Source organism: Pleuronectes platessa, chromosome 14 (genome assembly GCF_947347685.1).
Source record: "Pleuronectes platessa chromosome 14, fPlePla1.1, whole genome shotgun sequence".
In the NCBI taxonomy this organism is placed as follows: Eukaryota; Metazoa; Chordata; class Actinopteri; order Pleuronectiformes; family Pleuronectidae; genus Pleuronectes; species Pleuronectes platessa.
The window spans coordinates 4,164,203-4,192,095 of record NC_070639.1 but is presented as its reverse complement, the minus strand read 5'-3'; the positions used below and the strand labels follow the sequence as shown (position 1 = coordinate 4,192,095).

At 41.4% G+C, this 27,893-nt stretch overlaps 1 protein-coding gene across 2 annotated transcripts; it reads left to right on the top strand.

Moving 5' to 3' along the window:
* Window positions 1-27,186, top strand: wars2 (tryptophanyl tRNA synthetase 2, mitochondrial). Of its 2 annotated transcripts, none has more exons than XM_053440667.1 (6): window positions 1-115; window positions 16,630-16,890; window positions 19,494-19,574; window positions 20,896-20,978; window positions 23,500-23,618; window positions 26,415-27,186. In XM_053440667.1, the coding sequence occupies exons 1-6, from the start codon at window positions 8-10 to the stop codon at window positions 26,861-26,863; spliced, it is 1,101 nt and encodes a 366-aa protein (XP_053296642.1). In that variant the 5' UTR covers window positions 1-7; the 3' UTR covers window positions 26,864-27,186. The 2 variants fall into 2 exon arrangements, with proteins under 2 accessions (XP_053296642.1, XP_053296644.1); XM_053440669.1 differs by lacking the exon at window positions 1-115 and adding an exon at window positions 8,624-8,707.
* The last annotated feature ends 707 nt before the right edge of the window (window positions 27,187-27,893 follow it).

Genomic DNA, 27,893 nt, shown 5'->3' with positions numbered 1-27,893 from the left:
AGTAAAGATGGCGCTGCCCGTGCGGACAAACTTCAGAAATGTCTCTAGATTTATCCAGACCAGTTTCTCTTCTGTCAGATCCGTCTGCGCTGGAACCAGGTGTCCGGAGAACCAGGTACGATCTGCGGGTCAAAGTGTTTCATTCACCGAGGGAGTTAGTTCCCAGCTGGAAGGAAACATTACATCCTGACCGCACGAGCACACCAACAAACACACAAACACACACTCTGGAATACCACTGGATCTGTGTTAAACAGTCTCACCCTGTTAACACCGTGTCACCAGCTTCACATGTTTCTTATTTCTTTAATCCTCATCCAGGTCTCACCTTCAGATCACAGGTTCAAAACCTGCAGCAAACATGTTCATGCTCTGTTACTTTAATCCAAGAGCTTAAAGAAGACCAACAAACAGCAGTTGTCATTTGCAAAAGTTTGGGGTAGATGTGGAATTAGAGACAACATCTGGAACACTATGAGACATGACTGCACATCAGTACGGAGACCGTGAAGAACCAAAAGATAATATTTGTTATCTGGTTCTCACAAGTTGTTATCTTGTAGGAACAAATTACAATCTTAAATCTGTGATCATGGACCATAGACCATGATGCTGGATCGTGGATCAGAGATGTGATCGTGGATCCTGGTTGTTGTTGATCCTGATCGAGGACCTTTATTAGAACTGCTTGATATACAAAATGTCTGCTCACATATTCTACCCTTACTGACAATGACTGCTCAATTCATTTGTCATTGCTGCTCCCTTCATCTCCAACAGACCTTTTATTATGCATAAATACTTCAAACATTGACACACGTTTTCATTACGTCGTAGATACTGTTGTTTTGTTGATGTTCTCAGCTAAACGTGACATCTATAGTACTTCTGTCCGTCCTGGGAGAGGGATCCTCACATGTGGTTCTCTCTGAGTTGACTTTGGTAGTTTTACTCTTGTTGAGGGTTTAGGGCAGATCTATGGGACAAATTGTGATTTTTGAATATGGGCTATACAAATAAAATTTGATTGAGTCGTATTAGTTGTGTACACAGAGTTAATATCTGCGTTGTAAAGACATGATGCTTTGAAGACTACACTAAGTTGCGTTATACGTCGGCCCTGAAAGCTCAACGAACGGCCACTTAAGAAAACACATGCAAGTTGACAAAACACCAGCAAGGTAAAAAAACATCTTCATCAATTTCACAACACAACACAACACATGACAGCAACGCGCTGCAAAAAGAGAAAAGCGCTGCAAATACCGGAACGAGCTGCAAAAAGCCAAACGCGCAGCAAGAAGACAAACGCGCAGCAAGAAGAGGCCACAACACAACTGAAGTGTTTCCAGGGGACAGCTAAAAGTGATGGACACTGCTGCCACAAAAACGTCCAATACACCATATAAATTCGGTTCCACACAGGGTTCGGCCACCCGCGGCTCTTCGGCCCCTCTGCAGTGGCTGTACAGTACAATGTTGTGCATATGTTTCGCGAACGCTGAACTTAACGAATCAGTTTTCATATTATTAATAGTAACGATGTGACGTGAACGTGAGTGAACGTCACGTATCAGGCCATCATGAAATACCAGGAACGTGTGTGTGTGTGTGTGTGTGTGTGTGTGTGTGTGTGTGTGTGTGTGTGTGTGTGTGTGTGTGTGTGTGTGTGTGTGTGTGTGTGTGTGTGTGTGTGTGTGTGTGTGTGTGTGTGTGTGTGTGTGTGTGTGTGGCGCGAGGGCTCCGACCCCGCCCACTCGCTCTTTTGATAGTAAAGGTTTTGTACCCCTGCACACTATGGACAATATATTGCCTCACAAACAGGGGCTTGCTTGTTAGCGCTGTTTATTCAGTTTAACAGGAGAAGACGGCATGTCTCTAGATCGGATCATCTTCCGTGATCAGAGCTCACTGTGGCTCTCTCCGAGTGAGTGGGCGGAGTCGGAGCGCCGGGGGACGCGCGCGCGCACACACACACACACACACTCGCCCGCTCCTGGTATTTCATGATGGCCTGATACGGTGATGATTTAAAAAATGTACGTGACGTTCACTCACGTTCATCGTTACGTTCACGTTAATAATATGAAAACTGATTCGTTAAGTTCAGCGTTCACGAAACATATGCACAACATTGTACTGTACAGCCACTGCAGAGGGGCCGAAGAGCCGCGGGTGGCCGAACCCTGTGTGGAACCGAATTTCTATGGTGTATTGGACGTTTTTGTGGCAGCAGTGTCCATCACTTTTAGCTGTCCCCTGGAAACACTTCCGTTGTGTTGTGGCCTCTTCTTGCTGCGCGTTTGGCTTCTTGCTGCGCGTTTGGCTTTTTGCAACGCGTTCCGGTATTTGCTGCGCGTTTCTCTATTTGCAGCTCGTTCCGGTATTTGCAGCGCTTTTCTCTTTTTGCAGCGCGTTGCTGTAATGTGTTGTGTTGTGTTGTGAAATTGATGAAGATGTTTTTTTACTTTGCTGGTGTTTTGTCAACTTGCATGTGTTTTCTTAAGTTGCCGTTCGTTGAGCTTTCAGGGCCACCGTAGCGTTAATATCTTTTAAGAGTTTGTTAATTTCTCAGGTATAATATTTGAAAAATAGTCCTTCCATCAGCTGAGCCCGTTTTCCTTCAGTACATTAAATGATTCCCGACAATCCTGTGTCTCGGTAGCCTGGATGCCAGACGAACTTAGCCCCGCCCACAACATTTTTGGTCGGGCAGTTCGAACTGCCCGACCAAAAATGTTGTGGGCGGGGCTAAGTTCGTCTGGCATCCAGGCTAGTGTCTCGGTGCAAGGGCAACAAGAATTTCAGGGTATAACTTTCCCAGGTGAAAATAAAACTAGATCAGCTGAGTTCTCTCCATCTATGGTACAAACCTGGTGGCTGTGTGCATGAGTGATTAAAACACAACATCATCTTAAAATAATGAACTTGTTAATCTTATAGTCGAGGAGCTAGAGATCGAACCTCTGTTCCTCTGGTTAGTGGACAACCCTTTCACCTGAGGCCAACTGGCAAAACTTAGAAAAATATGCAAACCCTCACATTTTAGAAGCTCTGACTGAACACTACTTTGCATTTTTGCTTGAATTGACTGCCCAAGATTGAGAGAGTGGTAGGGTTGCCATCATTAAGGGTTTGAATAGCCGGGCACCGATATCCTGGTTTCACGGAGGAATAAGACACGCAGCCGTCATCGTTGTTTATTGGAACCAAACAATAAATAAAGCATAGACTTCAGAATAAGGGCATATATTAATAATCGTTTGAATAATCGTGATTTTGATATTGTCAAAAATAATCCTGATTATGATTTTTTTCCATAATCGAGCAGCCCTACACCACATATAGTTCATTCTAGAGCTAGTCCAATACATCCTATGTCATATATTTGAAAGTAAAAATGTAATTGTGTGTGTATGTATGTAAGTATATATATACCAATTATGTGATAGGAACTTCTCATTACATTTTCATTTGTGTAAAAAACACAAGAGGACAATCGTGTTCTCTGGTCATTTAAGGACAAATTTGCTGCAGTTTTATTGCAGAATGAGAACAATTCGGCCGAGTCAAAGAGTGAAGGTGATTTTTGTCTTCGATACAGATTCAAGCATACATGGTTACACCCTATCCCCGGGGCAGTTGAATTCTGGGAAACGGAAGGAATCAAAAACTGAAGTAGAAGGTGGTCCTACGTATAAAACAAGTCATCACATGAATTAAATGTCATTGACGGCGTTGTTATTCCTTATGGAGGATGTTTTTATTCCTTTCTGCTTAATTTGAGACGTTATTCTGTTTAGGGCTTTTCCCTCTCAGCTCTGAAAGACGCACCTTGTTCATCCTCGACTTTAGCAGCTTCCTTTTGCGACTAAAATGTTTCTCCTCGTCTAATTGAGTTTATTTTGTGCTGTTTGCTTCGTGGTCTGGCCCCTGGCATGATGTCTGCTGTAGTGCTCCTTGAGTGTGACTTCTACTGTGAATTCAAGAAACGTGCCTCCTATAACTCCGCTGAGGTTTTTCCTATTATTGCTTGGCTGCCTTGGAGAAGCAAATGGGGTGTTAAGGCAAACAACGAGTCCCCTGGCTCACGCAAGAATCACCGGTGTGTTTCAGTGTGACGAAGATCCCAATTACTGAGCTGCAGCTGAAAACCTCACCCATCTGACCACATAGCACTGTTGCTGGTTGATGTACGAGTTTTAATACAGTATGTGTGTTCACCGCTGTCCCGTCTGTGTTTTGCTAAGACGTAGTCTCGGGACAGGCCAGAGAGTTGAGCAGCTAGATGGGACGACAGGGTGGAAAGGGGAGGGGGGATCACAGCAGTGCTTCATTACCAGCAATAACATCAGAAATGAAGTGTTGGTTTTCATTTGTTTTAATTTTCTCCAAATGTGGCCGGGCGAGTGCAAACACCGGCACGCTCACAATGCCCCAAGGTGTGATGTCCGTCAAACAACACGCTTTTCTGCAGTTTTTTTTTTTTGCCCTGGAAAACTGGAAAATGTGTTTTTAAAAGGTCGCTGAACCTCGACGAGCTCAAATATGAAGTGTGACCTTCTTCACGCTTTGACTTTTGTTTACGAGAGGGCTCCGCCCTTTGCCATTTGTGGTTAAAATTTGCTGTTAATATCTACTCGTATTCGCAAATGTCGGTGAGATAACCTGCGGTAATTCGATAAAGAGGGAAGAAAGGAAGAGAGGGAAACATGAGCAGATGTAGGGGTTCACCACTGCAGTGAGGTCGGCTGGTTTCTTTCAGCTGGTTTTCATAAAGAGACAGACGGTACAAAATCCTTGTTTCTATGCGTTTTTTAAAAACAATTTTAACAACTATTAATGGAAGTTATATAATGTGATATCGTTCAGTTTAAAAGTAATGAAGACTTGTAATTACTCTGTTCATGTTTGATGAAAATCCTCTTAGAAAGAACTTGGAGTCTACATATTTGAAATAGAAGCAAAGTGAGGGTGTGGATTCTGGAAAACATGGGTGTTGAATCTAATCAAATAAAAAATGGTATTTAGTTAGAAAATTAGGATCCATTACTTCTTGATCCATCTCCTCAACTTCTCTGTAATATAGGATTTACTGGAGCAACAAAAATAATTAACAAGTTACTTGAGCTAAGGGATATCATTTCCAATAGACCAATAGAATAAAATAAGAAATAGAATACATTGCATACAATGTAAAATAAAAAGTAAGAAATATGAAAATAGGTTACAGATTCTGCAGAAGAAGTGCCAGGTTTCAATGGTATGTTCTAATGTAAATGTCAATGAGGTACAAATTCTAAATGTAGTGAAATTCTGTTCTACGTTTTAAGATTTTTTTTCTCCATTTGAAATGACTTTATCCTGACATGTCATCATTTGACAGTATTAACAGGTAAAGCTACAACGCTAAAATATAAAAGAAATCGTATTTCTTTGGAAAACAAGCAAATATTGGGGAGTAAAACGTTTTACTATTGCTAATCCAGTGTTTCCCCCAGTAAATGTCTCAGTCAAGGTGGTAAGCAGGTGGTGGTGCTGTACGCGCCGCGGCGAAAATTTTTGGGGGTATTTTGCTCAAAGATGCCAGTACGCATGAATGAAATAAACAACTGTTTATTTCAATATAAATAAACAACAGTAGGTACAAATGTTGTGGAAAACATGCAGACACTACAAAATAAAATTAAAGAACAGTGCAAATTAAATACAAATAATGGACAATACACTTAACTTTTGTATGCACATAAAAGGGCAAATTCAACTATTTACAGTTCCTTTCTGGATCTTCTTATTTGCGGCACAGCTGACAAGAGGCATCAGTGCATGCTATTCTGCGTGGCTGTGCAAAGAACAGTTCCAGCGCCCTGCTGAAATTAAACTTAGACACTGGTGGGCCATTGATGCTGATCTTCATGCAGGCTGTAAGACTCTTGCCCTGCAGCCTGTTTCGCAGGTCTGTCTTTATCTACACATAGAGTGAATGAAGTCAATGTTGTATTTAATATTTTAAATACAACATTTTAAAGGATGCTAGCTAGCTGTGCTGTCAGTCAGACTGTCACTGGATTACTATCGTATTGCTTATTTCTACAGCCAGGGAGTCAGATTGGTGAGTCAGAAACTTTTTGGGGGTTTATTTAATAATAAAGTTGGATGAATTGATACCGAGTGCAATCCATTCTGCATTTTATATTCAATTGAGCAGTTGTGTTTTCATTGTTACTGACGGACAAACCTAAGCTCTGCAATGTGGATAAATGGTTACATTCTGATGCTGGACAGGTCCATGGGGCATATGCTACTGGTACTATATCTATTAAGATAAAGTTTATGGAGTGGAGTTGCCATCAGTTATGCTGTAGTCCTACATAATGATGAATGCTGTCTTTTATTTTTAAGTTGAATAGAAGTAGTACCGGTAGTTTGAATCGGCGAAGGTTTGACTTGTTGCCTTACGTTTATTCTGCCCTCGGTGTGAGGGACGGGTCCGTTAAGTCGATGGATGCGATGTTTAATCATTTAGACCAAACTACAGTAGGCTACGGGCAAACCTGAAGTCACCGTCGTGACATTTCATATACGTCCCGTCTGTGTGTGTGAGTGAGTGAGTGAGTGAGAGAGAAAGAAAGAAAGAAAGGGAGGAACTTATTTGAAATCGGCCGTGCGTGCCTGTTTGTTGTTTATTGTTTTTGATTTAACAATATATAGGTTTAGAGAAATCTGGCTTTCAGAACTCAGTGCCTACCCACTCACTGACCTCACCGCACGTCACTGGCGGTAGATTGACAGGTGACTATGATAGACTATGCAACAATATATTCAACCACCAGATGGACCGCCCTCTCCAACGTGGAACGCCCTCTCCGTGCCTCTCCGAGGCTCCTCGGAGAGCTTTTCGTGCCGCTCTCATTTTTCTAACTACACGTCGAAATGACGGACAGCCCACGGATAGCACTTGGCTGTGATTGGTCCGCTAACGCCAGCATTTCGGAATGGAAACTTCCTGTTCCATTCCCTACATCACAATAAACCAAAATCACAACTACGACTCTATGATTAATGTGACAAGTTGGTTAAGCCAGCGGCGTTGTCCGGCTGACGGTGGCTGGTTAGAGCACTTACAGCATGTGTGTACGGTCACATACGGTTATAACGAACTTTGATAACGGGGCTAGCGGGCTAGCCACCATGCTAACTGCGGTGGGAACAGCGCAACAACCCGCTGACTTTAATCCCACGGCTCTCATGACACTGTTTCTCAAACACCGTCAGGTTAGAAGCAAACACTTGGTAGTAGTTAGTATCGGGTGTCCGTGCTGACTGTGTGTGGAAGCTGGGGGGAGCTAGCTGCCTCCGTGTAGCTTCAAGCTGTTGCAGCTGTTGAATTAGCAACGCAGTTTGGAAACAAGACCGGGAAACCGCTGCGCTAAGACACGATAACAAAAGCATTTTGACCCGCTGGGTGTCACTTTATTCAGCAAAAACTGTCGCGTCATCAACATCCTTTTTCTGTTAGTTGCCATCGTTCACTGTGTGTGAGGAGCCGGGAGGACGTAAATAAACCAGCGTGGACTTCTTCTATATACCTCATGAGGTAGGCTTGTCTAAGCTCGACTTCCGTCTCGCCATCTACTGTTCTGGCGGTGAATTGTTTTCACAACAAAAAGGCTCGTAGAACTATAAATCAAAAAGGGTCCGTCCGATCCGTCCGTCCGTCATTCCGAAACGGACTCGGAGAAGCATACTGAGGCCTTAATGTTGTAAACAGTATTACCTGAGTATTATCAATGCCATTTTTTTTTTTTTTTTTTCAACTTTTTTTTTTTTTTTTTTTTTTTTTTTCAATACATTGGTAGTCAAGGCGGGGCCCTAGTCTTGTTAAGGCGGCCGCCTTAACAAGATAGTGCTGGGGGAAACCCTGCTAATCATTTCTAAATGGTAGAATCGTTTCATGAATTACTTTATCCTGCGTGGTGAAATTGAACTGTTCTAGTCTCTGGTTAGAGCAGAGATCTGTCTGTGCAGCTCTGCAGCCCCTTCAGCCTCATGTCAGCTGTAAATACTGGGCTCCCTGTCCAGGGGTCCCTCGCCTGTGGTCCTGTTATTGGCTGATATCACTCATGTCAGCCCCGGGCTCCAGGAAAGAGGAAGTGACTTCTAATTTGCCTCTCTGTTCTCCTCAGCTCCAAATTCACTTACTCGGGTGTCAGCTAAAACCATTAGAGCTGCTCCCGCACCACATGGGAGCGGCCGGCGAGAGCGAGGAAACATGGCCTCCCCTTCGAGGATGTTCATTAACTGCCCTATTTATTTTCAACTGTCAGAAAAGCCCGCTAATTCTCAGCAGTGCGCTCTGCGTAATTAGGTCTGTCGTAGTCATTCTCCTGCCAGAGCCCTCACTCAGGCTCTGTGCACATTACCTGCTTCTCAAAACTATGCCATATGTCAACATATTCCTCTTTTTGAAAATGCATGTAAAGCTAAGTTGAATTACAGAATCGCTCTGCAGTGGTGCCTGGGGACTCTTAGTCGTTTTACCATGTTTTAGTTTTTGCCTGATCCGTAGCTTTAAGCCGAGCATGTGACATTTCTAATTAAAACGCACCAAGTATCTGGTGTCAGGGCGATGAGCTGCACTCAAGTAAATAGCCGCTGCTTTTACAGGAGGGAAAGAGTGGACTCTTCAGAGAAGCTGCTGGTGGAGGTTTGCCCTGAGTGTTACCATAATTACATATTGATAAATTCATGAAGTGTATGTCGGTTATTTTCTGCTGCGTTGTGTTTTGTGTGTGTGTTTCTGATATTATTAGCTGTCCTGTCAGTCACTTGTTTCCTGCCAGTGAAATGAAATGAAACATGCCCCATTGTCAACACAGACTGAGGAGGAAGTGGTTAAAAATGAAAGTATTTGAAAATGTGTAAGTAAAAAGTAGCTCTGGCATGAATGTGTTTATCCAACGGTGAAAAAAAGCTGCAGAGAAATTAAGCTAGCCTTGACTTTTCCAGCTGTACACAGCTGCTCTACATGTGATCATGGACATATTAGAAAAACTGCATTAGTCTGAACTTGAGCTGAACTTAGTATTATTCACTGACAGTGGTTTTAAGCAGATTTGGTTCATAACACAGCTGTTATCAGACCTGACTTATACGTTGTTGGTGACAGTCAATAGTTCTTGTGGGACGTGTGATGGAGAACTTTGTTGTAACTGCAGTTATGCTATTTGCATATTTATCTGATAAATCCTGTTCAGGTTCACAGTGGTGTCATTATAATTCTTAAATATTATTGAAGTACATTATTAATGACGATGTTTAGTTGTTTACAACGTCCACAAGCTAGAGTATTTGAGCCCCTTTCAAATTAAAGACTACTTTGGAAGTGTTGCTGACATTTTTGGAAACATTTGGAAATAATAATGATGTCTCCTGCATTTGTCTCCTCGTTCATTTTAAAGAGTTGCTGAAACTTAGCGTCAGGATGGATGTTGGCAATGACTTTAAACTTCAGAAAATATTTGAATGTGTTCAGACTTATTTTAGCCAGACCACTTTTTTGCCCAGGCGGGACAGCTTGACCCCAAAAAATAAGATTCCGAGTCGTCTGCAACAAAGGCTGATCTGTGGCTGGAGGATTTGGCAGAAACTACCTGCTTTGAACAATGAAATACATGCAAGCTTACATTTACTGTAGTTTACTTATTGATACGTCTGCTGTGATAGTTCGAAATGGAGTTTTCTGAGTTACAAACTCCTGTCACATAGTATTATAATGACCTTGCAGTGCTTTGGAAATAACAATAACAAATGGATCTGATATTGTTTATGATCTTAACACAGTCTTCCTCAGCAGAAAGTTTTCATCAGCTTTCAGCAGCTGGAAGTTTTAATTCCAATAGTTTCTAATCCTGTTTCTATTGAGATATTGTATTATGGGCCTTGCTGCCAGATGATGTTAAGTTTGTACTTCTTTGGGTTTAATGTTGCACATTTTATACTTGTGTAAGATAATTATATCAACAGGTAGTGTAATACTGTTATTGTTGCAATATCAGTTGTCAGTGTTTGTCACTTCCCATAAACTGGAGAAGTCGTTAAATGTTATGTTTCTAATGAGCCAGATTACAGTTTCCTGTCTCAAGTATGTGCTGCTTCTTTTGGTTCTGCACCCCCCGCACCCTCCGCCCTCAGACTGTATTGAAGTCTGGATCCGTCAGAAGCTGCAGCCTGTTAGGGCCGGAGTCTGGGCTGCCTGGTTATTTTTGGAGCTCTGTCGGGCCCTGTCTGCGGGGAGTGCTGTTTTTGAAGGGCCTCCAGTCCCATTAATCAGCCCAGGGACCCCACGGCGCGAGCGGGCCCCGAGCCCCGGCCCGCCACACTGCAGCGTTCTGTTCCTGTACCCCTGCTCTCTGCACAGTGTGAAGCTCAGAGGAACCTCATCAATCTCACCTGTCCCACCCGTCAACCGCAGATTTAATCAAACGCTCCTTTTGGGCCTTTGCATCCACCCCCCCCTCCAGGAGGAAAAAAAACCCTACCCAAGTCCTGACTGAACTCAGTCACACTTTTATTCTTATTTATTTAGTTTAGTTTTTATCACATTGCCTTCTCCATCACATTCTTTTCTCTTTTTTTCTTCCTGCTTTGTCCACGGCTGCATTCCTGAATTTCCCCGTCTCTTTGTTCATAAGCATTCGTTCATCTGTTTCTTTCCTCCGTGGTCATGCACTTTGTTTCAAGCTGTGGTGTGTTCTCACACTGGTCAAACGCACACACAAACACACACATTTTAGGATAAGGGGGGGGCTGTTATACAGTAAACCCCATTTCCTATTCGATACCTCAGTGAAGTGCGGCTCTGTTGGTCGCCCGCGTTAACAGGTCCCAAAGTGAGAGGAAGACAGAGATGAAGAAAGATAGGGAGGAATGGTATGTCGTGGTGCATGTCAGCAGGATGCCGGTGTTAATGGGGTGCATGGGGCGCTCAGTACTGAAGAAGAACACTGGATCCTGTGTGTCGGACAGCCTCCATCTGCAGGCCCGTCTCGATGCTCTGCAGCCACTGTCAGATCATGAGCTCCTACAAAGAGCTGACGGTAACTCACAGCGGGGCAAGCGGTGACGATCCCAGAGGTGGTTTTTGAGACTTGTTGAAATTGGCGCGGTAAAATGGAGGCGACTGTCGGCTCCGCTCATCAGCCCCTCGGTGAGAGAGATGTCAGCGGTCCACTCCAGGACTCCTGGGCTCTGATATGATGTATGAGCCCTGAAAAGCAGCCCAGAACAGATTGGAGTAGAGAACTCCACTGTTTTGAAAGTCTTTGCTCAACCAAATGGATGTGATTAATAACATTGAGCAGACTGAGGCTGTAGACTTGGGCTGGATAAGCTGCAACTGTTCAATAATAACAAATGTAAGAATAATAATGGTGAATCTTAGGTGTCTTTCCCCCCATAAGCAGGCAACACTTTGAATTCCACCATTTATTAAAGTTACAGCTGGAAGTTTAAAGTCCAATAAGCAAAAAACTAAAAACAATACTGAATGGAGAGAAAGAATAAAACTAAGATTCTCCAGTCATGATGTTATTCATCAAATTAAGGAATCTAATATGCATTAATTCCAATTTGCAGTAGTAGTGTGAGCATATGTTTTGACCAACAAGGTAAATTGTGAGCCAATTCAGTACAGTACCAGTCTAGACTGACTATTGGAGAAATACATTGCTTTATGAATCTGTTAAATAGAATTTTCATGCGAGTGTTTTGCATCTGGTCCCAGCCGTCTATATTTGTCATCGCTGCACAATCCTCTGTGAAGATGTAGTTTCATTTTATCTTGCTCTCCCTCATATTATATTTCAAAATGTTTCCTCTATTACCCACTGTGCAGTTGTTTCCATGGCTCTTGAAGGATGCTGGAGAGAAAAGGGAAATGTTTCCTGGAACTGGATTTTCTGTAGAATTGTGAGAAACCTGGTGTTGATCCCTTTTTGTCCTCAAATGAAGTGAATCCTCTCTAATGGCCTGCGGTTTTCCATCTAATGATGCAGTTTGTTTGTAGAACCAGATCAAATTACTGCTTTTTACTGGACTGTCTGATTGTTTTCTTTCCACCAGTGTTGTTTCTGATGCAAGCTGTCAAATTCACATGGACAGACACCTTCCCAGCTTCAATGATGTTGATGTAGGCAAAGACTACAACACTTGCGGACATGTGCCTGTGTTTGCACATGACCTCTACCCCCATGAATAGTACCACACACACTGATAAACGAACACTATTCCATAAAGGCAGGGAAAGTGTGAAAACCAGTGCTTTTAGTGTACGTAACCTTCTAGCTGTTGCTGTAATGTATTCAACCTATGGAAGACGATATAGTAGGACAACGCCATGCCTGTCAGTGTAAAATATGAGGAGAGAACCACCAGATGGAAAGTGGCTTCATCATTAAACTGGACGGTCAGAGTTGGTATTTTGGTTCTTATTGCTTCTTTTGAGCTTGACGTTCCTGTTGCACATGTTTTTATCTAAAAATAGCTGTCTTTCAAGGGATGGCTATGTTGTTCTCTGAACTTAAGGAACCACTGGTAATATAATATTTGTAGCCTGGCATTGCTAGATGAATTTGCATGTGGGATTGGGTCTGGAACCCTCTCCTTACGGTCGTTGCTGACCAAAACGCCTCTGGATGCAACATGGTAGACACGAAATTAATCAAAGCAACAAAACATGATGAACACGTGATGTAGCAAATCAACGCTGTACGTGCAGTTGGGTATTCTACATTTTCATAAAAAACAAACATACGGTCAGGTTGTTGTAATAATCTGATCGCGGATTTTACAGACCTCCACCAACAACAATCTCTAGGTTAACGGAAAATCATCAGCAGCGTTGTGTTAAAACCCAAGACCAAGTAGTTGTGACTTTCTTGACCGTTAAGACGGATGGAAATCTGTCTGAACGGCAGGCGCCAGACCATCTGTGACAGCTGATAAACATGGGCTCGCTTATGCGTAAGATTTCCTGGTTTTGTGGATTTGAGTGAAGGTCTGGATTATTTGATGGATAACCATGATTCAGCACAGACAACCAAGACTCCCTCAGGATAAACTATAATAACATTTGATCTAAAGCCATCATCAGGTCAAATTTTTAATGTGTCCCATTTGGTTTTGAACAATACCTGCCAAACTGATATTTACTTAAGCCTAAGCTGTCCTTTTAATTTTAGTGCAAATTCAAATTTCTGCCTTGTTAATTATGCCTGTATGGTTTCGGGTTCCATTAACATATTTAAATCTGGGCTCAAATTTGTATTCATCTGAACTCTTTGAAATTCCTTGGGTTTATTTTACTCAATGCATCCTGCTGACCACAATGTGTCATTTCACCTTTAAGATATAAAGTCAAGAACTAATGTTTACACAAATTCACTTGCACCGGTTTAATATAGTCCATGGCAAAAGTAAGCTGGATGATATTTTATTACTGTTGGCTTTGCAGGGCAGTATCGATTACAACCATTAATTGCTTTGCAACATTTACTGTCTCCACTGTCGTCACGCGCTAGTTGATTTAGTTCCTTCTCTGAGCAACTTTCTCCTCCAACAATCATGGAGGCACATCCTTGAAAACACTTCCCTCTAACTACAGGTAACGTGGAGGTGTCGTGATAACCCTCGATTGCCCAGTGGCTAGTTAGCTGTGCTGTTGACTCTCATTTAACAGTCGATTGGCTCAAATGACACCATTACCATGTCTGCATGGCTAATGGCTTCCCCTGGGGGTTGGTGCAGAAGGGGAACATGCGTTTGGCATGTCAGCTCGAGGTGAGAACACACATGAGCCAGACCCAGGGACCGTCCACACCCAAATCAACCCTGACACTTCTTAAGAGGCTCTCAGCATCAATGGCACTCCAGTGCAATTACACTGTCGGTAATGACATAAGCACCCTGTTCCTTCCTGCCTCTCTCTTGCCGAGCAGTGACCAGCTCCCTCAGGCCAGTAGACAGAGACTTTGTGGACCATGCTGGCCTCAGAGCAGTCGTTATTTGATCCCTTAGGGCTGAGAGAGGGAGAAGTTCTGGGCCACGCCGGTGACCGAGCAGCTGTTATCTGATCTCAGACGCTGTGCTGAGCCCGTCCCTCAGTCAGATTGAATGTGATGCAGTTCAGCAAGCTGTCAAGATAACCGATTTCCCAGCAGTGAGCGAAGAGGATATCCTCTGAAAGCGTCCGGTTTTAATGAATAGTTGTGATAACCTTGAAAAGTGCAGCCGGGGAACATATGATCGCCAGTCATCTTTGAGGTGATAACACGGAGATCTCAGGGGTTTTGTGGGGCTTAGGTCTAAAAATGAGATCCACTGCTGAAATGTCCAGGTGTTGGTGGTTGAAACACATTTCACGTCGAGCTAAAACAAACTTAACCTCATTGTAATCGTAAGATCATGACAGTATCAACTTTGACGTTAAGATCTGAACAGGTTGTTGAGTCAGAGAATGTAAATGAAGTTTAGGTTTAATGGGTTATTGATGGACGAAACTTTGATCATATGCAGTTCATGATAAACAGGAAAACTGGATCTGCTGAAGAGTATCTTGTGATCAAGAAGAAATCTCCAGAACAGCTTGTTGCAGTAAGATTATGTTGTCAATTATAAAACCTCGATTCTCTTTTTTGAGCGCCAATTCCAAGGTGGGGTGTAACGCCACTTTTTCAACTTAATACAATGGATAACAATGGATGAAACATTTCCAGAGTTGTTCCATGTCACTGTATTTTTATAATTCTACATGCAACATTTAGAAAACACTTCATCATTGACACCATTGGCCAATAAGTGAACTGATGTCATCACACAGTAGGTTGGCGCAAGCAAGAATCTTTGGCATCACTCAAAGCGGTGATTTGACGTGCACTAGACTGAACATAATCGACTGGGAACGTATGATAGATGATAAATTGAATTTTTTATATATATATATATATATGACACTAAAGACTGTATTTGACTGTCCAGCTCTGGCACAGGACTAAAAGAAGTAAGGAGACCTGACTTCTTTTGAGACGAAAGTTTGACGAATGTGGAGTTTGTGTTGGAGCCTGTGTTGTGCTGAAGGAGCAGATTGTTTGTTGACGTTAGCAGACTCCATTTCTAGGCTAACATAAGGGCTAACATTAGTCATTGAGGCAAGGCACTCGAGCATAAACGTCACGTCCTTAGGAATTTTCCCAGAAAATTTGACGCCAGTATTTTTATAGAGACCAGTCTTCGAGCTCTAATAGGCGGCTGCGAAAGTGCAGGAGGTTTATTTATACATGTGAATTTCTTTATGTGCTCAAATATAACTTGAATATGTTGATGTATGCAAATTCTTCAAATTTATGGATTTAATTTATTACTGAGAGCTGAACCTTGTGTTTTTATTTCACCATCTTGTTGGTACCTGTGGCCACACCAACATACAACACATACGAAGGACGCTGGCATTGTTGGCCCCTCTTTAATTCTGGCGGTTGTTGACTTCATTGTAGACCTAAACCTAGTGAAGCTTTGTTCTCACCCACATATTCCATCTACCCATCACAACAAAGACATGCATAGTCCCTCATCAACTGCTCAATTATGAGTTGGCAGGGAACTGACTCGTGGTGTTGTTGTGGGATCTCCGTGTGTGTTACCCAGGCGCCAAACACTTTGTCTTTCCAACTGCCCAAGGAAAACACAACTTCCAGTCTTCGTCTTTTTGTCTTATGCCCCGTTAAAGCCCTAATCTACTGTGTAACGGCCATAGATCTTGGATACCATATGTCATTGCGGTTTCGCGTATCATGACAGGTGCCGCCCTGCTTACTCTCTAATTGTATCATGTGGTGCCACCACAAGCAGTGGTAAAGACTTCTCTAACCAAGTGCCAAGTGAAAGCCAAGGTTCAGTTGAGAAGGCCAGTGCCAGATGAATTGAGGCAGTCTCAGGTTCTGCAGAAAGAGAAACACAATGTTTGCCCAACACTACAAACTCTACCAGTGATCTCCCTCTCTCTTTTCGAGTCTCATCTCCAACTCTTTTGGATTTGTTTCTTGTTATAATGTTGGTGACATTGTGGGCTACTATGCTATATTTGACATATTACTATTCTCCTACCTTCCTCTCTTCTTCTTTAAGTGTCCTTCCTTCCCTGTTGTGGTATTGGAGGCCATGGAGTCGGTTGGTTGGATGTTAAATGTTTTTGTTGGCCGGTGAGTTGATGCATTCTTCGTGCTGGATGTGTATGAGAGAGAACAGAGGTGCTAGCCATGGAGTTAGCATCCCAGTAATACAAGCGTGACCGCAGCTGGCCCTCCAACCTGCCAATACTTTACTACTGACACTTCAGTCTCTGCAGGCTTCTCTCGAGTTGTGACTTTCTCACCTTTTCACCTTGAGTCTCACTCTCTAAAGATGAGTCTCTTGTACTATTACAGGTTTTGAAGGCACATAAGACAAAAGCTGTTTTCAGACATGACCTGCGGGTAAAATCTGGAGAATTGGCTATGAACATAAAATGAATTAAACTATCGGCAAATTCTGCTATTTCAAATTCTACTATTTCAAATTCTACTATTTCTCCAGGAGCCTCCAGGAGGTGGGCGTGTATTTTCTGGGATCCAGCCGACTGGGGTACCCCACCTGGGCAACTACCTGGGTGCCTTGGAGAACTGGGTGGCCCTGCAGAACCAGTATCCGTTGGTGCTCTACAGCATTGTGGACCTGCACTCCATTACCCAGCCCCAGGACCCGAAGAAGCTGAGGAGCAACATACTGGACATGGCAGCCAGCCTGTTGGCATGTGGCATCGACCCAGAGAGGGCGATACTCTTCCAGCAGTCTAAGGTGAACAGGGGATGGAAAGAGGGATGGAGGGATGGATGGTGTAGTAGCTTACTAATAGAAGTACACAATTCCCTAACCTCGGTACAGTTAAAAAATTACAACATCGACATTAAGTAGGAAATTAGCAAAGAATATCAACTGATTTTATCTGTTAATAACATTATCAGTGCATCATTAGACTAGTGTGAAAGTCTCAATGAATGAATTAAGAGTGAACAGTTTATTAGTTACACCAACTAAAACTAAGTAGGACAAATAATCCTTCATTAAGGCTGTGATGTTCAGTTTAGTTGAAATGTCAGTTATTTAGCTCACATGGCTTTGAATGGGACAATAGGGACACCTGCCAAAACAAAAAAAGTGCAGCGCAGTTCAAATTGTGATAAATTGAATCAACACCTGTTTAAAAGAGTTTATTCAGAAGCTTTACATTCTTCGTGAAGGAACTGTTCATGTTTATTTCACTTCTGCTGAAGCTGCAGTGTTTATCCACCAACATGCTGGCCAGCTACGATGGCTCCTGATCGTTATCTTAACTGTATGAAAACCCATCATGTTTTGCTTCGGGGAGCTGAGAAGGATAATGACAGATTCAGGGTTTGAAGCAAACAGCTGATCCTGCGTTTAAGGTTTAAGTTCACTGTGTCGACAGAAAGAGATCACAGCTGTTTGGGTTTTCCCATGATAATGTGAGTGTTTTATTTTCTTACTCCCATAGGTTTAAAAGTTGAAGTGTGTGTTTGTGCGTCGGAGAGTGTGTGATAGTTCAGTCCATCTGTGTTTCTCTGCCACCTCTTCCCCTGCACACGCACACACACACACACACACACACACACACACACACATCCAGTCTTATATTTGTTCCCGTTTAGCTTCATGCCACATAACTTGGCAGCTTGTAGAACACGCCTGCTCCACATGTAAAAATACGACGGCCGCCCAAAGAAAATACTTGACTTTAATGCACAAAAAAACGAGCAGAACTAGCGTTCAGCAGAGCTTGGTGGTGTCAAAAATGAATCTACAGATCCATAAATCCTTTGGGTTTTATAAAAGTATCATGGAGAAAAGTGGCGTTACTGTGTGGGACCAACTGTTTGCTGATCTCTAAAATCCATTCATAATCTGAAGGAGCTGCTGTGATTGCCGTACAATAAGTCACAATGGGTGTAATGCCCATTTGATCCGTAACATTAGCATACCTCTTGTCGCAGTGCATTCTTGCCGTGTACAGTGAATAGATGCCTCGTTCTTCCCAAGCCTTTAAATATCAAACTTTTTTTCCGCTATTGCACTTCAAATCGTATCCATCCCTTCCTGCGTTGTCATCAACATCTGTCCCATCTCTTGTCTGTGTGCAGCGTGTAATGAATACCGACCCCCTGCATGTTCGCCCGAAATCCTGCTTTATGTCCTCGCTGTCTGGTGCTGACGTCACGCTCCCCAGAATGCTTTTCAAGCAGCAAGAGAACGAGAGGATGGCAATATAGCCAGTGTCCATAAACTTTAATTAGCTGAAGCAGAGGGCTATTTCCTGCACACACACACTTTATCTCTCTCTCACACACACTAGCACGTTTTTTTCACATCCACCACAGCCTCCATGAAAGCAGATACGTTGGAGCTAATTTAACGCAGCCAGATGCACGGGCTGCGCCACTTTTACGTTCACCTCCTCGTTCCTCCACAACATGTTATTATTTGACCACATGCACAACAGTTTTTTTCAATTAACTAATTCAATAAACAAATTGCCAACAAACCTATAAAAGCAGATGGTGTGTAAAAGTTAGGGGGAAGTTTGAGTTGCGTCCTGCTGAGAGATTTGAAAAGCAGCTGTTTACTATTGCGCACACACACACACATTCACACACACACACACACACACACTAGGAAACCCTGGTTAAATAGAGGTTCAATAACATTATGCTGAAACGTGTATTTATGTCTGAACTGCATGGATCAGGGTTTATTAGCTGATATCATACATGCTTCATTGGACGCACTTAAGTTGGTGCACCTGTCTGTGTCAGGAGTGGTGAAGTGAGCCGTAGATAGGCAGTACTCTTCTCTGCCACTTGGAGGCGCTAGGGAGTTACACTCCTCTTTCTCCTTCCCAACCCAGATCTCTCCATCCATGAATCTGTGTTTCATCCCCTTGCTTAATTCCATTTAGTATAAATATTTATCTCTCAACTTCTGACCTCTGAAGTTTGCATGTGTGATTAGTTGTCTGTTTTGTAATTTAACTTCCATTGATTTTTCAATATCTATATTCATTCCCTAATCCTCGCCATGTCTTAATTGATGATTTTTAAATGCTTGTAAGTTAATAACAATAAGTCACGTTTTTGATTACAGTAAAATATGAAAGATTCAGAATGAATAAAGAAGAAGAAATGACCCTGTGAAACCAAGTTATTGCATCAAGAACAAAGGATTCGATTAAAGATATAATTTGATGTTGCTGTTAGATCTTTAGCTGCAGAGAAATGCATTGTTAACGTGTGTGTGGGTGTGGTGTGTGTGTTTTTGTTTTGAAGCAGAATATAACAGGTCATTTTATTCATAAAACTCATATTGCGTTTGTCTGAATCCTGCAGGTGTCTGCACACGCCGAGCTCTCCTGGATCCTCGGCTGTCTGACCAGCATGCCCCGCCTCCGACACCTGCCGCAGTGGAAGGTAACTCTATCTTTCCTGCTGCAAATGCTCACATATGCATGTACACAAAAAAAGAATTATGATGGAACAGTTGCAGAAACGGCTAAGTTAGTTTTTTTTAATGATTCTGACTCTGGTAAATATTGAACTTAAAATTATTATAAGACATTTTTTCTTTGAGTATTCAGTAATATTAGTGATTGTATGATTTGTGTTATTGACATTTGTAATTATCTGATTTCGAAAATTAAAGTAGTAATTAGCACACTTCCGATTAAACGTACCACATCATATTTTAACAAGCCTCTAATGACCAATGAAAAATTGTCTAATAACCAAACCTGTAAAACATAGAAAATTATTGTTTAAAATAATGTTAATATTATTGTTAAAAGACTATTTTGAAAGACAAAATACGAATATTCTGTTTCTTTATTTTTATTTCACTGGCCAATAATTACAGTTTTTTTTTTCTTATTAACTACGATAGTTTCCAAATCATAAACATTATTAAAGTAAAATCTGATGCCAAATATTATAAATAATCAGTTGTTGTGACATCAAATTAATCCAAGCTCTCATCATACGTTACCTGTCGGTCAGCTCGATTTTAACTTATCAACTATTAAACTCAGAGTATTAATTTTATAGCTGAACACAATTCAATTTTTAAATACAGCTTGAATTTCTGTGAAATTTTATAAATGCAAAACTTAATTAATGTAATCAATTAATGTAAACATTTAGATGATTCGTTTTATATAAAATAACATATATAGGGATCATTATTGAGATTATTATTGTTTGAACTCCTCATCCTCCCTCACCAGTTTAGCATTATACAGATTTGATTATCAGCACGTGTGCATTTAACTTCAGTTTGATCATCACAAATTAAGATTCTTCCTCTTCCCTCTGAATGTCCGGCAGTTACTCAACACCCCTGTTGCCTGTTTGATGGTTTTGTTTCTCATGTTCCACCTGCCACGCTTTTCACAAGTCTCAATGTTACGTCATTTTCTCCAGCCACATGTTCTCCATGATGAGAGGGACCCAGAGAGAGAGACAGTGGTTCCCTGTTCTCCGTCTCTGTTGCTTCATAGAAAACAACTTTTTGTTTACCCAGCAGATGAGTTGATCTCAAACATGGTGGAAACTGTCATGTGAACTCATCCGCATCCCGTTTGTCTGAGAACTGATGAGTCGTTAAAGTTAAATGGCTCTTCCAGGGGGCAGAGGACGGATAGACATGACTCAGTCTTTCCCTCTATCTTTTTTTCCCCTCCTTTTCATTTCCTTGTTTCCTCTGTCTCAACCTGATTCTCTCCATCGTTTCCTCCAGATTAAGAGCAAACAGAAGAATGAAGGCAGCGTGGGCCTCTACACGTATCCTGTTCTCCAGGCTGCAGATATTCTCCTTTACAAGTGAGATTCAATGCAATTTTATTTGTATAGCACCAAATCATAACATTATATCACGGCACTTGGTATAGAAGGTGGAGACCTTAAAAAATACAGAGAGCACAGATCTCTGTGAGTGTTTTTAAAATGAGTTATTACACATGTTTAAATGTGGGTAACAAACGACGATTGACCCCTTTTCCCCCCTTGACAGTAGACGACATGAACATGCTGCAAACCAAGGGGCTCGCTCTCCCCTTGTTATCTTGCCAGTGTTGCATCTTGCACAATACGAAGAAAAACAATTGCTGTTGCACGTAGCTCCTCAGATGCTAAAAACAATAATAAAAGTAAACAAAAGTCGGTGGCTATTTGTGTGCCACTGCCCAAAGGTCCAATATGCATCATAACGCTGGGCCGAAAAAGTTCCCAGGTCTAGCCAAAATAAGAAAGGAGAAGTTAGCGTTTTGACCCGGGTGTAATGTTTCAATCACGATTAAAACCTGTGTCATTTCAACCAGAGAGTGAGTGCAGATGTATTCATTCCCATAGCAGACAATAGCCAGATGTTAGTGGGTCTTTAAAATGAATTTCCTACTCAAGAAAATCTGAGTCCTGTTAAAGGATTAGTTCACTAGTAAATTCAAGTTTTTGTCTTTTTTTTAATCATTTCTTTATTTCTCCTTCTGAAAGACTGGCCACAGTTTTCTCCTTGGTCTTACTTTGCCTCTGATGAAGCTGAGAAGAAATACAGTTCATACCTCCAGGTTGAAATCATGATTTACAGCCTTTCTCATTGTTGGAACCATCCTGTGCTCGAGAGCTTTCAAAAAGATTAATCTTCATATTTGATCAGCGATTGAGCGATTGCCTGTATTTAATCTCAAAGAGAAGCTGCGGAGATGTCGACTGCATGATTTTAAACTGAAATCTGGATTTCATAAAGTGTGAGTTTATCGTTTTTAATAATACGTCTAACGTCCATTTCATTTCATTTACAACCCTTTGTTGATGATGTGTATTAAACCTTGCCAAGTGTTAGCAGTGTTTTCAACAGCTTGTCAGGAGGAAGAGGCAGTTTTTCATATTATATACATTCAAATTAAGTTATCAACTGAATCAACTTCTTGAAGTTACTTTTTCTGAATGTAGGGTAAATGCCACATATTTTGTGACGATTGTTTTGGTCGTCGTTCACTGACTAAACTGATCAAAACAAGAGACGTGTCTGTTTGTGGCTCTCGACCTTGGCTGAGATATTTCCTGGGGCAAAGCTTGAATAGCCAGGAATATCATTCTATTGAATTCAGTTGAATCTATTCCCACATTTAATGGTGAATTCACTTATAATGAAACTCCCCGTGCAGCTATTTTTCTTCTGGTCTGCCTCTGTCCCCATACAAGAAACATTTCTTGATCCTTTCTGCCACACGCAACCTAAACAAAAATTCCTCAGCATGATCTACCACCATCGAGGTTCCCGTTGCTGTTAATAAACTGTTTAGAGTTGCTTGTGGTTTATCCAGAATAATGGAGAGATTGTTTCTGAATGGAAATGTTTCAGTTTACAGTTTTTAGTGACCCAAAGTTCCTAACTCATCTGGAGCTGCCATATCAACTCCCAGGTTCTAATGACGACTGTGAAATGGTTCATATGTATAGCAGAAATGTATTCTGGTAAAAAGCCAACAAAAATTGATAAGTTAATAAGTCCCAAATAAACTCACGATAAAAAAATTGTTTTTGACCCATTCATCCAAAACAACCTACACTAAATTCTGTTACTCTTTTATGCCCCATTTAAAATTAATTTCTAACAAATGGAAAAACGTGACAGTAACGTAACATAACTTGCCAGCAGAAAAAAACTAGTACTTTGAGTTTGGAGTGCGCAGATAAAATTAAATATCATGTGCTGTGTCTCGACTGGGGTAGTAGTGCACTTCAGCCTCTTGTGGCCAAAACAAGACAAACAACAATCTTCACTTGCCTCCCGAGGCTTGTGCAGGTTATTTTATTCATTTGATTTTCACAGATGGGGAAAAACAGGTTGTTTTACTTGGGTTCCACCTTCTTCCTTTAAAAAAAACATTTGTGTGAGATTTTTAATCTGGAAAAACTGTCTGATTGTCTGCAAGTGAAAATGTGCCGATGGTGCATCAGTAGATTTAGATTTGAGCCCAGTTGGTGGTCGGATCGTTGTAACTTAGTGTTTCCTCAGTGAAAATTAATCCTTCAGCCACATGTTTCCGAACAATTTACAATTTATCTTCGGCTGTTTCTGCTTGATCCATCAAACAGCCAGAACCTTAATTTCCGGCGATGCAGCAGATAAAACCTCATCTCTATTGCTTTGTGGATTTTATTAAAGAGGAAATTAATGGACCGCTTCCTCCCGAGTGACTGCTGTAAAGTTGTGAAACCATTGCTGAAGACGGCTCCAGCGGTGACACAGAGTGTCTCCAATATGTTGCTCCCATCTCGCTGTGTTTTCAGCATGTGCAGTTGTTCAGGAAGCTCACGTTGTTTTCTGTGTTCGTCTCAGGTCCACTCACGTCCCTGTCGGAGAGGATCAGGTCCAGCATCTAGAGCTGGCTCAGGATCTCGCTCGCATCTTCAATAATTGTTATGGAGACGTGTTCCCTGAACCCTGCGCCCTGCTCAGTAAGATAACACACTGGACACATTTATGGTGGCACACACATACACTAGTTTCAGATAAAGGCCATAAAAGTGAAGCTACCAATACTCAGATTGATCTTGCCAAAACATGAGTGGTGCCAGCATTCAGTTGTTTTATTTTCATCAACAAGATTTATTCAGTGGTTTCATCAGTTTCTAATTAAAAGACTGGAGAAACCAAATGGCATTGAAAAGGATACCCCCTAAATGTTCTGAGACTTTAGATTTTTGTACTTTTATTTTATTCTGTATGTTTTAATAAAAAGAGGGCAAAAGGGGATTTTCAAATATGGTTTTTAATTGAGCTGTTAAAAATATGGGAAAAATGCTAAATGGCAGCTTAGTTCAAATTCAATTACAAATTCCTTGTTTTTCAGTACAGACACTTGAGGCCTTATGACACTGAAATACTTTCTATCATCAAACCCTGTTGCAGTTACAGGAAATATCCAGATGATATAGCATCTACAGATGTCGTCCATCTGGTGTAAGAAAAATGCAGCAAACAAAGTAATAAACAGCTATAACTGTGTTTTCAGTATTTTAAAGCTATTTCATATTTGGAAACATGCATGATATTTTCATAGTGTTTATTTTTTCGTCGATTTTATGAGATATTGACAGTCGCAGAGAGATCAGAGGGGGAAAAAACAGGGAGAAAATCACATGCAACTAAGTTCTGCAGCTGGATTTCAGATGCGGCCACAGTATCATTCATTTTCAAACTTATTTCACAGAGTTCATTTTACAGGCTATACTGTAGTTTCAGGATATATATTTGCTCTTGCCAACATTTGGATTGGGATGAATAGAAACAGCTTCATGTTTTCTGCTTCAGTCCCAGGAAGGATATTAAATCGAAGGGAGCTCTCATCCTCGGCCAATTTCAAGACTATTGCAAATTAATTTGTCATTTTTATGACTTTTTCTTTGCCTTAGAAGTGTTGATTGTTGTTTCTTTAACTGACTTTGTATTATTTTGTCTGCAACATTGAACCGTTTCCAGCCAGGTCTCCATCCTCAAACAGGCCTATAGTGAAGTAAATACAATTAAAAAGAATATATTTAAAGTAAATTGACACACCACATGTTACATTAAAAGTCACTTTGGCCTTAACGTGAGATTAAAAATGTATCATTTTATCTTGAAAAGACACTCTCATAGACGGCCGACATGTTCAGAGAACCCCCCTCCCAGCCCACCGCCAACTTTCTCCTTGATTATCATCAGCATCATAAAAGCACAAGATGGAGTCAGTCAAGTGTGCAGTGCAGCTTTGATTAAAGAAATATTCTCTTCCTCTTGTATCAAAATAATAACAGTGATAATAGAGGGGGGGGGGTTGTCCTCGGAATGACTTCAGGGGGCTCAGGTTAGCGTGTGTGTTTGCATGTGTGTGTATGTGAATGAGTAGACAGGACACCAACAGTATTTGGCTCCAACTGGTGGATCCCTTCTTTATTTTGTCATCTTTGGCGAAGCTCGGCTTCCAGTCACCACCTTCCTTTTGAAACCACACCAAAGATTTTCTCTTTAATTTGCCTGAAATAAAGTCGTCTCAGGATGATCAACAACATGTGACACGATGGATGTGGACTGTAAGTATGAGGGGGAAAAGAGCTGCAGATTGTGAGAGGGTGGAAGGATGGTGTTTATATATAAGGACTGGAAGGAAATCTCAGCTCCTGCTCATCACGTCAGGCTCCAGTAATGAAACTAAGCCTCTTCACTCTTCATTGCTCTGATTTGATCATTTAACGTCCTCTGACATTAAAGGGACTCAGATCCACATCTCTGTCACAACACGTTAAACCAGCAGGTCATCCACATCTGGATACATGTCTCATCTGAGTTTAGAAATGTAAATGATATTAATAAAACCAAACAAACATTTAATATCCCCCATTTTTTTTTGCCTTAACAAGTTCATTGATAGAAAAAAAAGTCAACATCAATTTTGATAGTCATGTTATTAATCATCAAATTAATACAAAAACAAAAAAAATGTTCCTGTTGTATTCCTATTCCCCACCTTCTATTTGTGTTAGGTGAGTATCTGTTTGTCCTTCTTCGTTTGTTTGTCATCACGATTGCCCAAAAACTACTGATTAGATTTCCATAAACTTAGCGGACAGATGGTCTAAGAAAAAACAGACCTACTGTAAGGTACAGTTACTGACCAACGGGTGACTTTAGTAAAATCCTAGAGGTACATTTTCACCAGTTTCCCAGGGAACTATTCATGGATGCTGATACATAAAATCCAACATATTCAGGGGATTGATCTATGATTGTGTGTAATTTAGTGCAGGTTGATTTAATTTAAAGGGATTGTTGGGCCTTGGAGGTTTGGGCTCTACTTAGTGTTTTTATTTGATTTATTTACCATAATATCTCAAATTTTAACCTAAAGTCCATGTGTCAAAATCACAAAGAAGGAAACTGATTAAATGTGCTTTGTTCTTACACCTTCAGCTGTTGAAGCTTTGTGGGCTCTTTTTATTTTATCAGGCTAATTCAGGATGACCTCTGTTTTTTTCTAATTAAAGTATCTTTTTATTGAGATAGTTTAATTAGATAAAGCCTGAATTAGCATGATAAATGTGTTTAAATAGAAGTTTAGGGGGATTACCGTTAACTAGTTATTCACTAGTTTTGTGAGTTTTATAAATACGGTATAGTTTTTCCAATCCGATCAGGTGCTTCACTTTGATCTCAGATGTTTTATTTCACATATTTTTATATTGATGATAGTTTTCTCTATCTTCTTTCCACAGGCTCCACACGAAAGGTCAAGTCCCTCCGCAACCCCTCCGCCAAAATGTCCAAGTCCGACCCCCAAGTGATGGCGACGATCACCATCACAGACTCTCCTGATGACATCGCCCTCAAGCTCCGCCGTGCCGTCACAGACTTCACCTCCGAGGTCACCTTTGACCCAGAGACACGTCCAGGAGTGTCCAACCTAGTGACGATCCACGCTGCCATGGCCATGATCAGCGTGGAGGAGGCTGTGTCCCAGGCCAGAGGGTTGGACACGGGAGCCTATAAGAATCTGGTTACTGAGGCAGTGATCCAGAGGTTGACGCCCATCAGAGAGGAAATCGAGAGGCTGAAGTCGGACCAGGCTCACTTGGAGGGAGTACTGGCTCGGGGGAACCGCCGGGCGCAGGAGCTGGCTGCACCGGTCCTCACAGAGGTCCGGCAGCGAGTGGGATTCTGCTGAGTTACAGCTCGGCTGGAAAATAAAGCCACATTTATACTGCGGGCCCGCTCAGTGCTTAACTGCTGCTTATATAACATTTTATTCCAATGACTGTTTACATTTCCAGGATAGTCAAGGATGTAACGTATTTATTAGAAAGGGTGTTGAAAGCAAAGGGGAAAAGACTCGACAGCAGACTCCTGTCATGTTTACACTAAAGACTCATTGGTGGACAAGCTTTTAAAGACTTTGACCTCTGTGTTGCTCTCATGGAAATGAATGAGGACGCTGTTTCTAATGATGCAGATGTGTAAACATTTACTCATTAAATTACCCTGACTTGATTTCATTCTTTAAATACGGGTTGATTTTTGATCACAGGTGTTGAGATCTGATTTTGTAACACTTGTCTGTGGTTCTGTTCGCACTGACAGTCAATCAGGTTTGTCTGTCGAAGTTGGACGCGGATTAGATTTAGGAAATCTGAACCCAGAAAAGCAGTTTATCAGAAGTGATTTTTAAAGAAGGTGATCTGTGAAAATACAAATAAATAGAGAAATGCAAGAAAATGCACCAGAAGCCCTTCAGATGCATTAAAAAATACAAAAGTGAAACAGTTAGAAGCTGCTCTGGCTGCATTGTGTTCCTCCTGCACTGCAGACTGTATACGAGCTGTTAGACAGAGAGAGAGAGGACTCCAGAGGTTCTGTGCAATGAATGAAATACATATTAATAACCAGAGTCACATCAATAGTTAATGGATCTTGATCAAAACAACCCCACATATTTAGGTGACTGATACTGTGAGTGTGTATTTATCTTGATTGAGTTTAAGGGGACTGTTGTGTCACTCTAAGTATTTGGGAAAACATTCGACAGATATTCATGTGTTTCTTTCTATCATTTGTCCTCTCACCCATTCATCTTTTAATTATTCTCCTCTTCCTAGCCCCCACTCATTCTCTCCTTGCAGCTCCTTGCAGCTCCTCCCCCCTCCTGAAGTTTCTTCCTTGCACAGTTTTAACTCTGCTCTGTGCCACCACATTTTCTC